Source organism: Etheostoma cragini, chromosome 11 (assembly GCF_013103735.1).
Source record: "Etheostoma cragini isolate CJK2018 chromosome 11, CSU_Ecrag_1.0, whole genome shotgun sequence".
NCBI classification, from domain to species: domain Eukaryota; kingdom Metazoa; phylum Chordata; class Actinopteri; order Perciformes; family Percidae; genus Etheostoma; species Etheostoma cragini.
In genome coordinates, this window is record NC_048417.1 from 5,812,862 (window position 1) to 5,830,709 (window position 17,848).

The following is a 17,848-nucleotide window of genomic DNA, read 5'->3' on the forward strand; positions in this document are numbered from 1 at the left end:
TTACTGATAATAAATATATATTTATTTATATTTTATATTTAATCATTAGCAGTTAAAATATCTGGACTCAAGAGGCCACAGAGAAGTATTTTGATGTTTAAGTGTGTTCTCCCTTGTGATCTCAAAACAATTATGTATTGATCACAAAATCACAAAAAAGGTTATTCAATGATCATGACATAACAAGCTTTATTTCGTCTTATTGTGATGTATTATTTGTGAGACTCTGGTGTGATAATTCTAAGATATATTTCAATCTCTGCCAGAAAATGATACATTTGTAATCTAAATAAAGTAAGTGCTCTCTACCACGGACAAACAGGCACATTATGAATCCTTAACTTTATTATTGCGGTGTCCTGAACCTGTAAATTGGTCGCAATAGACTACCACAGGCACACTGTCAATCACTTAAACATTATGGTACATGTGGTTTGGTTGCAGCTGCAGATTTAATATCTAAAGGTCAGTGTCTGGCAGAGATGTCTGCTGATTTAATGTCAAGATCCAAATTGTTTTATCATCTCCATAGAAGGTCATTGTATCTTGATTTGATGATTATTTCCAGATAAGGAGAAAACCAAGGTTATTATTTCAAGATAATTTAAAAATCATGTACGTCTGCGTTAACTCTGTGAGCATTACTTTTTGTCAGCATCTCTGTGTGTGTTTGTGTGTGTGTGTTTTGTTGCTGCACTGTGTTTGTACTGTACATCAGAAACCACAGGTACAGTAGGTAATGTAATCCAGCCAGAAGAAGTGGGACAACACAAAGCCTCTGAAACGGCCAAGAGGAGGACAAAGAGCAGATCTTGTTATTAAGCTTCAGTGGGCACAAGTTTACGTAATGAAAAATGTAAATTCCCACTGCTCTCACCAACATTTGGCATAATAGTGCTCAGGCAATCACCCAGAGGGGTTTCCAGTGAACTGAATAGAACAGCTTGGCTTTCCCAAGCATGCTTATCTATGCATATTGCTCCAAAGTCATTAGACAGCAAACAATATACATAAAAAACGCAGAATATCACGGACAGGCCATCCCCCATTCCCTGTGTGTTGGCATGAAACCATTCTAATTCTCATCATTCACTTTGTTTTATACAACAAGTTCTATTTTTTTCTGTCTATACTTTGTTTAAACCTTCTCATGTCGGAAGTCTTTGTCTGTCAATTTACAGCAATGACACAGCATGCAGAATTGGCAGCTCTCGTGAATTGAAAGATGACAGTGGCTCAGTATCATTTGCTGTCTTTTTTTAAGTCTAGAAAATTCCTAAAACTTTAGGGAACTGCAGTGAAGAGAATCAGAAATTAACCCAGTCCACAAAAGTAAGACTTCCAATGGAATGACTTGTAAGTGTTGCTCCAGAGCTGCAGCTCAGTACTGGAGAGGAGGACTTTATGAGCAGTGCTGGAGGCGGTGTGGGGCTAACCTAGACTACTCCAGTATTTGACAGATTAAACCTGACAAAAAGGCAGTGGCCCTGAAAATCAGATGTCATTCTTCAGCTGCCTTTGGAGACTTTTTTTGTATTGTTTGGAGTCTCTACAAGGTAGTGACTAATCTCTTCCAGCCAGGCACCAGACACTGCCAAATAGTGCTGTTTAATTCTAAATATTTTATACTAAATTAAAATACTAAATCAGAAACCATCGGCATTTTGAGGGGAGGCCCAGTGAATAGAGGAACATATTTGAATTAATAGAAATCACCATGAAACATCCCCAGTTGATTACTTAGCTTAAGATAATAAGTTTTCTAAAATTCTGATGTTTTTGGATCTTCAGTAGGGGATCCGGGACCCCTAGGAGGTCCTGAGAGTTGCCGCAGGGTGGGCCACCAAACTGTTTACTGTAAATGTTATTTGTTACTTGAGAGTATATTGTTTAAGATAAATCTTTTTTTTTTTTTTATTTAAACAATATTGATGATAGGCTTAGATAAGATCTCCACAGATACAGTTCAGATTAACGGAAAAGGTATCCCTGCCAGTGCAATACCATGTACACCAATTCATTGTCTATGGAGCGGTTTATACCTAATTAGATCACTAACTTAAGTTTTAGCACTCTAGATTTTTGGTTTTGGGGGAGAGTTGTTCATGTTTACTGATATTTTTGGACTGTAATAGGAATAACATGTATGACAGAGTTCCCCTTTAACCAAGATATTTTGGTGCCTTAAAGCTAACCACAAAGGGAGCACAAAACCCCTTGCTCTGGTGTCCTGCACAAAAAAAAACAAATAAAGTCCAGTTGTCAACACAAGAAGACAAATTTTTCTGTCCTGGGACTGTGACCCCGAGGCCGGCTTGGCTCTGAGCCCCGGCCTTCATCATTCAGCCTCCAGAATAAAGCTTTCTGACACTGCTTCCACGGAGAGCCACAGCAGCTGGGATTTAACTTACAGAGGGATTTACTTTAAGCTGAGACCCAAAAAACATTTACTTCAGCACAAATATTTATCAAATATTTGACCACTTTCAATTCGTCCCATCATGCTATTTACAACAGGATTAGCGGGGATGTTCTGGGCTTGTGCCGCTTCAATTTCCTGCCCAATCCCTACATGCCACCCAGGCATCTTTCCAGAGCGTTGTTACAGGTCTACCCTTGATAACAAAACAAAAAAACACACACGATGCTGCCAAAAAGAGACTTAAAGTGTTTACAACCAATCACAAGACAGATTTGGGATAAAGAGTTACTTAACACCAAAGAGTTTCTGTTAAAAACCAACACCAAGAGACACTTTCTCTTGTCGGTCAGAGTTATTTTTAGACATATGTAGTTGTGCAGACTTTAGTAACCTCTGCCATGACTGACAAGCTCAAGCTACGGTGTCATTTAGGGTTAAATCTACAGTATATTGACGATGTTCCACTTCTGGGATTGTTGAGGTACCTCCGGAAATTACGCAGAATTTCCCTCTTTTTGGGCTCGATGACCCACACCTTACGCTTTCTTTGTGTTGGTGTTCTAAACTCAAATGGATTTCTGAGGACTATGGTTAACTCAGATCTCTGCAGGGTAAATCCAGACAGCTAGCTAGACTAGTCCAATTTGATTTTTCTATTGAACGACTAAAACAACCTTTGAACGTGCACATTCCACCAAAAGGACCACCAAGTTCCTTCCCAAGGCTGTTTTGCACAGGCACCGTTGTTGTGTACGGGGCTTAGCACAGCCCAAGACGATTGTGATTAGTTTAAAGAAATGCTAATAAACCAGAGCATGTGCACGTGAAAAACATGCAAAGCAACTAAATTAATATTCACCAAGATGTAACATAGCTTTTATTCAAGCTTCTTATTAGGGCATTTTAGGTCTTTATTTCTATAAGACAGCTTAGACTTGAAAGGGGAGTTCTACCTTTGCTTGTTCAGTAGCAGTGGTGGAAGCTTATTAAGTACATTTTCCCAAGAAGTGTACTTTATAATTATTATATAATTTTGAGTGCCTGCTCTACCAGGTGAGCAACTCAGGTGCCCAGCGTAGCTTTTACAGAAAATATTCAAATGTAACCCCCAATATCAGCATGAACATTTTCCTAGGTAACTGTAATTTGAGAACACATTTTTCCTCCAGTAAGTAATGGATTACTGTTATTGCCACTCTTCATTCTAACCCCAACCGGCCCGTCAGACACCGCCTACCAAGAGCCTGGGTCTGACCGAGGTTTCTTCCTAAAAGGAAGTTTTTCCTCGCCACTGTTGCACTGTTGCTTGCTCTGGAGGAAACTACTAGAACTTTTGGGTCCTTGTAAATTCTGGAGTGTGGTCCATCTGTATAGTGTCTTGAGATAACTCTTGTTATGAATTGATACTATAAATAAAATTGAATTGAATTACAGTTAAGTAATTAAAAATTACATACGTAATTTAAAATTACATAACGCTGTTACATGTTACTAGTTAGTCCCCAACATTGTTAACCAACTGCTAACAGTTAACTAGCTTGTTTACACCACAAATTGCATGCCTCTGCTGTCAGGCCGCATGGGATAACAATTGCAGGAGTCTAAATCATGAAACAGTGCTATTTCTGGACAGTATTAACCAAGCGTATTAAGCCTGTAGTTGGGGGGGGGGGGGGGGGGGGGGGGGGGGGGGGGGGGTGACAGGGACCCACGGTGTTGGACATCCTCAGCCGCTGTGTTAATGCTGACGATTAGACGACATGCCTCGCCCACATGGCCCATTCTCAGTAACATTGCCGAGGGAGGCGGGAGAGCTGCTGTTTGTTTTGGATCCGTGCCAGGGCCGATAGACCGCAGGCAGCAACGACAAGGACAACATGAAGAATTACTTTGGTTTTGACAGCTGAGAAGGGAGTGAGTCTTTTGTGGCCCAATGCATCACACTTGGTTTCACCTCCAGCGTATATTAGAGATTAGATGATACTTTATTCATCCCACAGCGGGGAAATTCCCTTGTTACAATACAACAAACTTTGGTTTGATCGGTTCAAGGTCTTGACGATTTTTTATCTCTTTTTTTTTACTTTTTGGGGGAGGGGGGGTTGTAATACAAAAGCCTTTCTGACACATGTCATAGATTAATGGTTTTGTATTAACGGTAATATGACAGACACCTTATTTATTGATATATGCCAACATTTAAAATATTCTTATTTAAACAAAGCATATATAATCTGTTGGGATCCTAATCAAATCATCTAATCAAAAGCATTCAACTTTTACAAGTTAACAAGCTACATTCACTTCAGCACGTCAACATCCCGTCACTGTGCAGGACAGAGAGAGGCCGCGGAAAGGTGTATACACATGAAGCTCCACACTGTACAGTGCAGTATGTGTGTGAGCATGTTTGTGTGTAAATTATTCTACCGGAGTGTGAATGGCAGCAAGTAAATATAGAACATTTCTACTCCTTCACCCCCAAACACTGCATTAAACAATCACGTGATGCACACACACCACCCCCACAACCACTAACATACACATGGATGCACGCAACACACAAACAAACACACACACACACACACACACAGTCTGAACATGCAGTCACTAATGCAGGGGGAAAGCACGCACCCTGTGCTGCTTTTGTGTCTCCCGAGGTTTCTTAATCACATGGTTGCATATTTGCTTATGAGGGGCGATCCAGAAAGGCAGGAGGAGGAGGAGAACGAGGTGAGGAGTGATGGGATTTGGGCGGGGTAGGGTGGGGAGGGGGGCACTACTGATCACCAGGTTTTCACTTTGGTGGCCTGCATTCCTAGCTGTGCCGTGTCATCATCAGCGGAGCTGGGGGGATGGGGTTAAGCCCTTTAGGGGAAGGACAGAGCGAAGGACATGCAGAGAGCGGGAGGGAGGGAGGGAGGGTCGTCGTGAAGGGATGACTCACTGCCGATCATTTAGCCCAGATAGCTCGGCCTTTCATAAGTGTGCATATAGATAATCTACGGGAAGGAGGGGGAGGGGCTGTAGCCCTTCACTATATTGCCACTACATACTTAGATTTTTAAAACATCTTCCATAACCATCCTGGGGCAGCAGCAGCGTTGGTATGCTATAGAAAATGTTGCTCTGCAGCTCTAACAGAAATGTCCAGGTGTGTGCCAATTCTGTGTGTGTCGTGTCATGGCAGCAATGTATGCATATACATTTCAGTAAGTTATTTGGCCTTATTTCCTGTCAGACATCAGGCCTGCAACATGTTCTGCACGTTTACCCACAACAGATTAATTTGAATTGATTGACATGAATTCAGCTGCATTATTTGCCAATAACAATTCATACAAATCAGTTAAGTGAAAGAAAACAAATGATGCAAGGACCTAATTTAGAGTAGTTTCTATATTAACTAATAAATAAAAAAATAATTATTTTTCTTATACTTTATGTATATTTTTTCTACTTAATGTGAATTTGTGTTATTCTGATTAGGGGAAAATAATATTTTTATTTTGAGTTGTTTCCCCAGTGTGGGATTTATAAAGTCTATCGTATCTTATCTCATCTTATCTTACAGTGTACAACAATGCCACATTCTAGTTGGCTCAAAATAGTTTTACATAATTAATTTTCTTTATGCACTCCCAGGTCCAGTGGGAGCATAATGCGTGTGCAGGTCTATCTTTGCCAACTCTCTATTAATGAAGGACATATTAAGATTACTTTTATAATAGATATAATGGGCTACCTTATGGTAACTTGTGAAAAATGTATTTATCCTCTGCTGCTGCTGAAAGGTCATATTGAACAGAATAATCCAAAGTGTTTTACTGGGCTTGATATTTTAGAATAAAATCAGGAAATGTTCTTTAAAAAAAAGAGAAATCTAATGGAAAAAAGGTTCAGATAAGAATAGGATTATAAAAATGATGTAGACTTAATGGGAACATTTCCAGAAGTGTTCTTTGCTTCTCACATGTCTCTTTACAAACAACTTAATTCTTTTACAAACATTATTATTATTATTATTATTTTTATTATTATTTTGGGTAGAAATACAATTTAAAAGGTTCTACTCCAAAAATCAATTATGGCTGACTGAAGTTAAAACATGTTCAAGCAATCATTGTTGTAATGTAACAAAGTACAAATACTTACATAGTTACTGTACTTAAGAACAATTTTCAGATAGAGTCTGAAAGAGACAATCAGAAATGTGGAATTGTTACAGCTCTGGTTACACTTCCCACACTAAACTGCAGTAGCAAACCCTAGTAGAGTGAATCCCTCTCCCATCACAGGGATTATTTCTCCTAATCCATCTATCTATGTTTACAATAGAGTATCTGGAAAAAAATGCGGTTCACTTGAACGTCGGGGCATGCTGCTGTAATAAAAATCCCAGGATTAATCACAATTTCATGTCATGTACCACTACAGGTTTTAACTGTGTTCTGTGAAGCACGGTGTTATCTGAAGCTCTGAGCATAAGAATGACCATCTGACATGCATCTGAGAGAGTTCTGCTTACACTAGAGCAGTCACGTGATAGCAGGTTTGATTCTTACAGCAAGCCTCAAAAAAGAAGAAGGGATTGGGTGTGGGATGAAGGTGGGCAGGCAAAGGGACAATCAAGGCATTTGGCTGCAGTCAATGAGGACTTCCAAGAAACCCAGGAGAGGCCTTATTGGCTTAGTTGTGTCGGCCACGATCTTGTCGGGGTCTGCACTGTAAACACCGTAATGATTTCCCCACAGGACCAATCCTCACTATTTAGACTGACCACTGCTTATCTTCTGGAACTAACAATTAAAAGAAATCCAATTGAGAAGATGGATTTAAAGTGTAAAGCCGGAGACACACCAACCTGAGGTCAAAGACCAACTGGCAACAACAACAATGAATGGAAACCAGAGATCGCCACTGCTGTCCCTTTTTCTGCTGCTATAATCTTAAAGCTAAGTTATGTTTCCATTCACCATTTATCTCGTCCATCCTTGAGGTCTAAAAAACATACTGAATGTGCCTCCTTCCTTGTAAAACACCTATTACTCTGTTGATTTTTGGAAGAATGCTTAGAGTTGTTGACATGTTAGCGTGAGGTAACATAGACTGTCAACCGTGCATGCGCGAGATACAACCGAACTCTTGACACCATCGCTCAGCAGTCAAAATCTCCAAAGAGTACCTTTGACATTTAGAATACTAACTAGTATGATGTCTGTTCAAAGGTGTCTGTTTGGATAGGGTCGATTGCTTAACCTGTGCATTGCCGCTTGTAGAATTCTCCAGACCAAACTGTACCCCAAAATTACTTAAAGGGGGACCCCCAACCACAACTCCACTGTATAGACTACTACTGACTTACAGTGTAGGCTACGTCTACATCAGAGGACTACATTGTACTACTACATTCACCTGACAGAGAGCGTGGTAGATTCAGAATTTAGTCACAAAATATCACAATGAAAATGTGGAGTAATCAGACATTGGCCTCATAGACTCATGGCAGTGCACTACCCATCACCACACACACACAAATTAATAAGATAGATAGCAACTACCTCAAGACTGAGTGGAAAGTATTTGTTCTACATATACAGAACATGTTGATACAAATCTAATAGATATCATGAGCCTTGGACCTTACCAGCAATATTCTTGCAAATGTAACAAGAGGACATAACAAGTTCAGCCTTTGCATATTCTGAATGTGCAAATCTATTACCTATGTTATCTATGAAAGCTGAACGACTTTGAGGGGGAAAAAAATCTAATTGCGATTTTCCTGCCAGATATTGCAAATACAATTCGATTTGTGATTTTTACATATTGCACATTCCACGATCATGTTAAATATTTGAAAAGTAGATGATGGACCCACTGAAAATAGGACAATTCTTTAAAAAAACTGTGAAATGTAACATCATTCTAGCATTTTTCTTATGAAAAAACAATAAATATAGTAATGAAAAGAGGAATAACAAATGCCAAATCACATGTTAAACCAAACATTCAACTAAATATTTCACATTTAATTAATTGCGGTCTTCACCATCGCATTCTTTCAAACAGCAATGTTGATTTGAAAACCATTCATTGTTAAGCCCTATTATCACTGTTAAGTGAGCTAAGGAAGTAAATCTTGGTAAATGGAAAATCTGAGCCTCAATGAGCCACTATAGGAGGAAGGTCAGGGTATCTCCCAAAAAACTTGAAAATACAATTGAATATTAAAATGTTATGGTAAGGTGACCACTAGTCCAGAGCAGTGTTTGAGACACTGACTGAATAAACTCCACATACCCCACACATACTTAAATACAGATAGGCGTATCACTGATTTTCCACACTAGATTATCCGGACAGTACGAACACCGTAGGAAACACTGCATGTGGTCTCTCAGTGCAGAACTCGGACAAAAAAAACACATATGGTGTAAAGCTTTCAGCTCAAAATGTAAATCTTGCAGGATATGTTGTTGTTGACGCTCACACATGACACATTAGAGGGAAACACATGAACAGTCAGCCTTGCAAACAGCGCCTACAGTGTAGGGACACACAATAAATCAGAGACAAATATCCGTATTCATCACGTCAACTACCACAGTTCGGTTGACACGCATGGAGCACAAGTGATCCCAAAGGCAGACAACAGCTGTGAAGAAGGTTGTAATGGCTGAGAGCTGCCTCACACCCACGGCGGGGTGTTATCGGTTTTAAGAGAGTTAACACCCCTCTCCTCAGACTGGCTGAGAGGGACGAGCCCATTTGAGCTCCTGACAATAGCAAAGATGGCAGCTGGGCAGGGTAATACAGTCAGACAGATTATCTGGGCTCTGAAAGGGCTTTGTTTAACTCCTACAAAATATATCAGCCCAAATACTGTGTGTATGGGCTGATAACACACACACACACACACACAAACACACACACACACACACACACACACAAACACAAACACACACACGATCCAATATTGCTGATGCAAAGTGAAAATATCTATACATATAATCATCTTTAAGACGCGCCTTATTTTAAAATTCACACTTCACATTCATTCTATTAAAAAGAGTAGTTTGTGTGTAATTTAAATGTCTGGGAGGGCCTAGTTATGAAATTGTAAAATCATATTTTAATCAGTTTTTTTACATAGAAATGTAACAGATTGGGCGGGCCCCTGAATTGAATTGAAATTGTATCGTGGCAGACTTTGTGATATCCAGAAAATATTGTATCAGGGTCCCATGAATCGGTATAATATCGTGTTAAAACTAGATCTTAGTGGTCAGAGGGTAGAAGCTCCTCCTGAGCCTCACAGTGCTGGTCTGGTGTATCCGGTACCTTAATCCTGACCTCAACAGGAACAAAAAGGGTTTTACCCAGATGGTTAGGATTCTAAAAGATTCTCCTCGCCTTGTTCTCGAAGCGCCTGATGTTCAGTAAGCAGAGTAGGGCACTGCCTGTGGTACGTTTATCCAAACAGAGGCAAGACTTGAAGCAATGGCAGCGTTCCCACAGTTTACTGGAGCTAAGTCATCGCTCTGCAGACCACCCACCTTCGGATGCCTCTGAAAAGTAGGATCTACGCTGTTTACGTATAACAATCATGGCTGACCACAGAGGCGGCCTGGAGCAATGGGCCCTTAGGGTCCACAGAGCTTTGCTTTCTTTCTGCGGAGCTGCTTCCTTAATGTAAGAGCCCTGAGCTTGTTAATTACTTAGAGACTGTCCAGGAAGTAGGCTAATGCAGTTGGACAAGAGGGCTTGTCTATGGGCTACACTTTGACCTATTGGTCTGGTATGAAATCCATTAGAAATAATTCACTCTGACAGGCCGAGTAGCCAGCGAATACTTCCATATGTTATTCAATGGGAATGATAAAACACAACTTCTATTGATATTTCTAAAAGGCTAATAACAGAAATTAGTGAAAAGAACAAAATAGGGCTTCAGATGCCATGCAGCGTGGGTTTTACTTTGTTTCTTCAGGGCACAAAAAGCCTCTACTTATACACAACATTATAAACCAAGCAGTTGCACAACAAACATAAGCACACACAAATAAAAGCCTATAAAACACACTCATATTGCCGCTGCCGTCTCCTGTCCGACTCCCCCCAAACGGCAATCTTAAAAAGCCGCTGCCTTAAACAAACATTGCTCTGCCTCCATTTCATAAATTCTTTAAACTCCAGGGTTTCTCTCAATTATTCATGCTTCAAGAGCATCTGACGGCCGCACTGCAGCATTCTCTTTGAAAGATCATCGCCTAAAATAACAATGTCTTCACTCTGCACAGTAGAGAGGACTTACAATACACATCCATCCATTGGCATGCATCTATTTCCTATACAGTTTTAATGGGCACCAAGCATAGCTCCTGATCCTCGAATAATTAATGTTGTGCACGCACACGCACACGCACACGCACACACACACACACACACACACACACAAAATATTGAAGGCCTTTCCCTGCGAAGACATCCTCTAAATAAAAGCGGTTGCTGTTTGCTCTTCTCTCGCCGTGGTGATCTCCACATCTCTGTTTGACGAGATGAGCCGTGAAATGTGGGGAAACACATCCAGCACAAATACAGAGCGAGCAACTTGGCTGTTGTGACACTCTCGTAACGGCTGGAGGGGCCAAAGCAATAACTGAGGGCATTCAGGACACAGCACTAAAAACTGCTCCCTCCTGTTTAAATTGGTCACACAAAAAGATTCTAAAGAGCTGCTGGGATTTTGTGTATGTGTAAGTGTTGCTTAAAAAAAAACATTTTAGGGAAATCTTCATTTGCTTTTACGTTTATTTGTCCTGTTTCAGTTCACAATTTTGTGGAAACCAATCATAAACTGGTTTATCTACCTGGCACGCTATTGGTGGGTTTAACCAATAATAGCGTGAACGCCGCCGAAGTTTAGGAACCCGTTGATGCCTCTGTCGCTTCTACGTCATCCGGATCGTTGGTCTGATTGGTTGAAGGACTATCCCATTGCGAACAGATTCATTTGAACTATGCTTGTTGGTCACGCCTCTTGTGCAGAGAAAATACAGAGCAGACTCCCCACACCAATGCTCAATCACAAGCATCTACTGAGCTTGGCTTGGTGGGGTGATAGCTGGCTATTAAGATATTTACACATGTTCTAGTTGAGCTTGACTCACTGCAATCTCTCGTTAAAAGATTATTTCACTCGTCTCTCTGAAACATGTTCCTTGGGTTACCTGTTCATATTCTAAGATCAATGAGTATTTACAGCAGCACCTGCTATTTTTTGGTGGAATTAAACAACACTTAAAACCAAGAAAATTGTTTAACTTTGAAAAAAACAAAGCTGCTATGAAGTTATTTTTGGCAGCGTTTGTATTATACATCATACTTATGTCTTTGTGTCTCCTTTTGTTCACAATATCCATCCAGACTCTCATTTAATATCATTATTTACATCTTTTTATCTGCAATCTCTGCTGTGGCTAAAGAACAAAGATGCGGTAATGCTTCCTGTCCTAACTCCGCTGAAAGAAGAATTACAAATGTTTCTCACTTCTGTAACAGCATCTGTAAGTTCTGGTTTAACTCTGGCTTTCTCTATCAGCACTTTAAAACAACCGAGCTCAGATACTAACTGCACGCTTCCCCACTGCTGTTCACTATAAGCTGTGAAAATGTTCACTAAAATGTAAAGAAGACAGCTGTGGGATTAATGAAACAGGATTTTTTTCCAATTGTAATTGGAGCTTGGCTAGCAGTTCTCCCCCCTACCTCAGTCTTGTGCTAAGCTAAGCTAAACATGTTGCATACCTCTTTGTGCTGCACAAATACAGCTGCTCATTAATTTGATATTGATCTTCTCCGAGTTTCATGGCACACACATTGATTTCCCAAAAGTGTCCCAGTACTTGGAAACAGGTTTATGTGACAGACATGTTTGATGCATCCACGTAACTGGCATTGTGCAATCAATGGGCAGTCAACGCAATAGTAAGCTGATTAAGATTTGAAATATTAATGTTATTTTAGATGCTGCATGATGAATGAGCAGCGTTCCAGGTTTGTCACAAAACAGAAGAACACTGAAGCCCTATTCGCATTGGACGGGTATTACCAGAGGACCTCATGCGATTTAGAAATTCCTCTCCCACGTCAGTGGGATAAGTCTGTATGTCTGTATTTTACCAAAACTGACTGGCATTATCGTCCACATCTGATGTAAAAGCTTTCATTTAAAACTGCCAACACAGCCAAAAAAAACCTTGAATCACAGAGATACCAATTCACACGGGGCTAATATTATTGTACAACCTCTGTGTTTGGCAAAATATGGAAGTTAATGTGTGGTGGAATTTGTACTGAACTAATTACAGATGGGGCAGATTTGCATGGGATTAAGATCACAGACTACCTCCGCGATTGTTACAAATGACAAGTAGTCCCCAGGTAAAACTAGTCCCGTGCGTATAGGGCTTAAAGCTATAGTGCGTAGTTTCTGTCTCCACAATGAGGAATTCTCAACAAAGCTGTCAGCGCATCCACATGTTGCAAGCCACAATCTCTAAATTTACCAGAGAAGAAGTTCTTGGCCCGCAGGTAGCTGACACTCAGGCGGAGGATGGAGAGTTTGTCCAGACTGGCGGTGACCTCCTCGGGGAAAGGCAGCAGGCTGGCCAAGCGCTCCAGCTCACCGTTCAACCTGTCCCGATGCCGTTTGGACGGGTTGGACTTGGCCCCTTCGGTTGGAGCCTGCTTCACCCTGACAAACATTATAAATAGAGAAAGAAGTCACAACAAAGCCAACGGCATCACCATTAAGGGACCCTCAGCCACCAGGGGACCCCAAACTAATTTAAAATAGGACCTCTGTTGGGGTTCCATTCTTTCTTGCACTAGGAGGACATTTCAAACAACTAATTTTGGAAGTTGCAGAGACACATTGAGATTCGAACAAATGCTTCTTAGTGGTACTATACCAAACTGTGAATTAAAACATTGCATTCTTACGTATTAGAGTCCACTATACCACATTTCCAGATTATATCGACCCATTGTGAGAGCTTGGGAGATATGGAAGTTCTATAAAAAAGAAAGTGTATTTTAAAGTTAAATAAACTTTTTGCATTCTTTTGTTATTTGCACTTTCCATGAGAATGAAACAGTACTACTGTGAATTGAAACAGCAGAAATAACAAATATTTAAATAATGCAAAGTAAGAGTCTCAAAACAAAATCAGCTTTAGTTGACATTTCAGAAAACAGCAAATGTTTTTTGTTGTTGGGAAACTGTGCAACAGTGATGCACCACAATTTGAACATTTCACTTAGAATAAACATCATAAAGCACCATTTAAGTGTAGGACTTAGCAGACTCCAAAAAGGGAAATTTAAATTTCTGTAAAAACATGATTTCCCTAATATATTCCAGAGTACATTGTGTACTGAGGCAGGTAACCTTAAGAGTATTTTTTTATATTTACATGTAATAGTTCTTTAAAATGTGCTAGTGAATAAAAACTAAATAATTTCCCTACGTGAATTCACTTTAGCTATGACTGCACCTGAAAGAATTATGAGTATATAAGTCTGATCTTATTGTTTTTAGCATATTCTGTTTTAGATGCTTTTTTTGTATGTTGTTATCTATAATTGTACAGGACATTGGGGCAGTAGAGACTGTTTGTAAATGTGCTATAGAAATAAACTTTGACCTTGACTTTGATAAGTCTGGAAGATTTGAATAAACTTCACAGAAAAGCAATGCTTAAAGAAGCTTGTATTAATATTCTGGAACAATAAATGATCCAAAGATGATCCAATGATGTTTACAGTATCAACATACATAAAAATGTCCTTTCTAACATATTCTGGAGGTTTAGTCAAACCGACCAAATGTTTTTTTTCCCCTGATGCTGCACATACTGACGGTTTAATGTTTTGATTTGATGCAGCAAAAACTAAAGACAAACTATTAATTAGGAAGTACAGTAGTCATAAATGATGACTTTTTAGCAGTAAAACTTTGAAGTTTGCTTTGTTCTCAGACTCAATCTTTTGAGGAAATTAAATAACTTCAGACAAATTCACTTCATTCCAACCACATACACAAAGAATGTCAACAGAAAGGAAAAAAGCAAACAGCTGACATATTTGCAGGTGTGATTTATGTTATGGAATAATACACGTTTCATCTTAAGTGAACCGCGGACTTCATATTCAGCATAAACTAAAGAACCCTGGAGAAAAACGCCGGCTCACACACATCAACAAACAAATGTATTCAAACACATGAATAGTTTTCAGTGTTTAGGCAGTGATGCATTCAAATGATTTAGACAATGGGAATTATGACACTTGGGCTGTGTTTTATTGGCACACAGCATCTTTTCAATTTGATTTAATTAATGTTTTTTTCCCTTTTTCTTTATAAGGTATTTCTCACCTAATGAGTTTTCCAGTCCACTGACCATCATCATCTACAACAATGAGATTTTCTATTGAGCAGTGTTACATGCTGCACCGCAAGTCCACATTGACTTGAAAACTTACAAGTAGGGCCTACACAAGTTCAGACAAGACGTGACATTTTTTCGCAGCCTACGCTCACGTTCATATTGATAAATGTCGAGCTTTGAGTGGGTATCAGCGTACGCCCGTCCTACGCCTATTTTAGCTCGTATGCACGTTTCATAAATGAAGACCAGTGAGCATTGATGACCTCACATTAAAAAAAAGCAAATAAGGCCCAAATCACAATTGATTATGGAATGCATTTTCCCAAATGTCTAAATAGAATAAAATGACAGTTTTTTGCGATTATGTGAATAGGGAAGTATTTAACAGAATCAAAAAACGGTACAAACAACAATATGGCAGCAACATGAGTTTCCAGGATGCAGAGGATGTGCCATGACTGTTCCTTCTGTAGATCATACACACCGTCACATTTTATCAATGGGCTGGACATTAAGAGCATACACATCAGATGATGGATGCCACTGTGCTTGACCTGCAGTGCTGGACGCTATTGTGTGTGTGTGTGTGTGTGTGTGTGTGTGTGTGTGTTTTTCCCCTCTTATTTCTTACTTTTTTTTTATTTCACACAAGCCTTGACATTACACTTAGATATAAGTGCAAAAATGTGCTTCAATAAAAACTATACATACAACAATATAGAAATACTGCAATACATATGATTTTTTAGGTTTTAGTTTGTACTTCATCAGCTAAATGTACTTAATAATCAGGTGAAGCGCTTGGCAGAGTTGAGTTATTAATGCATTAATGTTGGAGCTTGTCCAGGTGTAGTTTGACTACGGCATTACAGTATTTTGTAGGACTCTTTAATTACTTAATTCTACAGATGACTTTCTGGTTTATGAAATGTCAGGAAATAGGCCCACTGTACGAAAAGATTACGAAAGAGAGTACGAACAAAAAAGAGCTGAAAGGAGAGTAAATATTGGACATTCAACAGTTGGCCCAAAGTTTCACACTTAAATAAAACAACTTTTAGTAAAAGTTACACGGAACTTCTGCTGATTAAAAGGCATCAGGTTTCTGGTCTTATTGTAAAACAAATTCCTTGCCCTCCGTTACAATTCAAAACACAATACTGTTGTATCTTTTAATTATTTGATACAGCGTTCAACAATAGACATACTTATCCATGGAATCATTATAAATACTGATCATAAATTGCCAACGTTGTAATGACCCCCTCTATACAAAACCCCATCTGCCGTCTCATCTTAAAATCCTCCCCAGATTAAAGCCTTTTTAAAATGGACAGTCTCTCTGCTGTATGTGTCCCTCACAGGTTGATTCCTGACACTTTGCACTAACCTCCATCCAGGACTATACACCTGCCCATTGCACACAGTGCTTAAAACTACTTAAACAGTTATTGTGTATATATGTGTCTCCGTTTCACACATTTCAGCACATTTGTTTATGCTTAATTAATGTTTAATGTGGTTGTTTGTAAAGCAAGGCAAGTTTATTTATATTACACATTTCATACCCATGACAATGCAATGTGCATCTCACAAAACAAAAGCAAGGATCAGTACATGATCATAAAAACAGTAAGAATTGAAAGCATCAGAACATTAAGGCATAAAACAGTAAAAGATAAAAGCATTAAATAAAAAAAAGAAAATAACAGTACATATCATTGGTCTACAAATAATAATTACTAAAGCTTCAGTGAAGCATTAGTAGAAAGCATCTACATTTTTTTTGTCGTAAGTCTGGATTTAAAACCGAGTAGTATTTTTGATGCCTTCTGGAAGTTGGTTCCAGAGGTGAACCGCATCATGGTTGAGGGCTGCTTCACCCTGTTTGGTAGGGACAGTGGGTTTTTCTATTAGGTGTTTCTGCTGGTACATACTCTCTGGTACACACTTCAGAAACACGGCCGATACTCTGGCCCTATTCCATTAAGCGACTTGAAAACAAGCAGCAGTGCAGTAAAGTCAACCATGTAACTATGAGAGCCAGTGCAAGGATTTCAAAACAGGGGTTATGTGCTCAGTTCTTTTGGTTTTTTTAAGAACTCTGGCTGCTGTGTTTGGTATCATTTGAAGGTGTTTAAGGGTCTTTTTTAGAAAGGCCTGTGAACAGCGCATTGCAGTAATCAACCCTACTGGAGATAAATCAGTTTCTCCAAGTCATCTTTTGACAAAAAACCCCTAAGTTTGGCAATATTTTTGATAAGGTAAAATGCTGATTTATTAAATGCTTTTGTGTGGCTGTTAAAATGTAGATCACTGTCTATGAGGATGCCAGGATTTCTAACAGTATCCTTTATTTTAATTCCTTTTTTGTTAAGAATGTACGCCTATGTATATATGTATGTATGCACCCTATCACCAAGGCAAATTCCAAATAGCTCCACTGCTGAGGCAATACACTTCTTTCTGATTCTGAATTACTCTTCGCCAATTACTTACTTAATTATCAGAGCCAAACCTGCTGCAGCAGCATCCTCTATCCTCAATATGCAGTCATTTTAAACAGCAGGTTAATACTTCCCTCATCGACAACAGTGTAGCTGTCTTGACTGTTGTGTTTCACTGTGCACTTTGGAGCTCAATCCAAAGTCAGTCACATGTGATCACATCACAGAACAAAGACGACCAAAAAGGCCTGCTTTGGATTCATTGAGTAGATTTCCTCTGTAGCTAAATGTTGTTTGTTTTTTTGTGTTGTTTTCCCAATATTGGCAGGGAACTCGCGTCATGTTGACGCTGCCTGGTGATGATGTCACAGTTCCTCTGCAGGTGCTTGGACGTTGTAGGCCTCCCGGCCCAATAACGTCAAATTGTTCATAGGCTACTTTAATTTGGATGTTTTCGTCATCACTCCGGACGATTTCATCAAAGGTTTGTGCTGGGGAGTGTGTGTGTGTGTGTGGGGGGGGGG

The 17,848-nt window shown here is 39.5% G+C and overlaps 1 protein-coding gene across 2 annotated transcripts in view; it reads right to left on the reverse strand.

The window, feature by feature from the left end:
- The window catches only part of LOC117952896 (aryl hydrocarbon receptor-like), a 45,208-nt gene that overhangs the window by 20,629 nt on the left and 6,731 nt on the right, over positions 1-17,848 (reverse strand). For both annotated transcript variants that reach the window (XM_034885503.1, XM_034885502.1), the window contains one exon: positions 12,994-13,181. In XM_034885503.1, the coding sequence (XP_034741394.1) occupies positions 12,994-13,181 (188 nt within the window). The remainder of the gene's footprint in view (positions 1-12,993; positions 13,182-17,848) is intronic.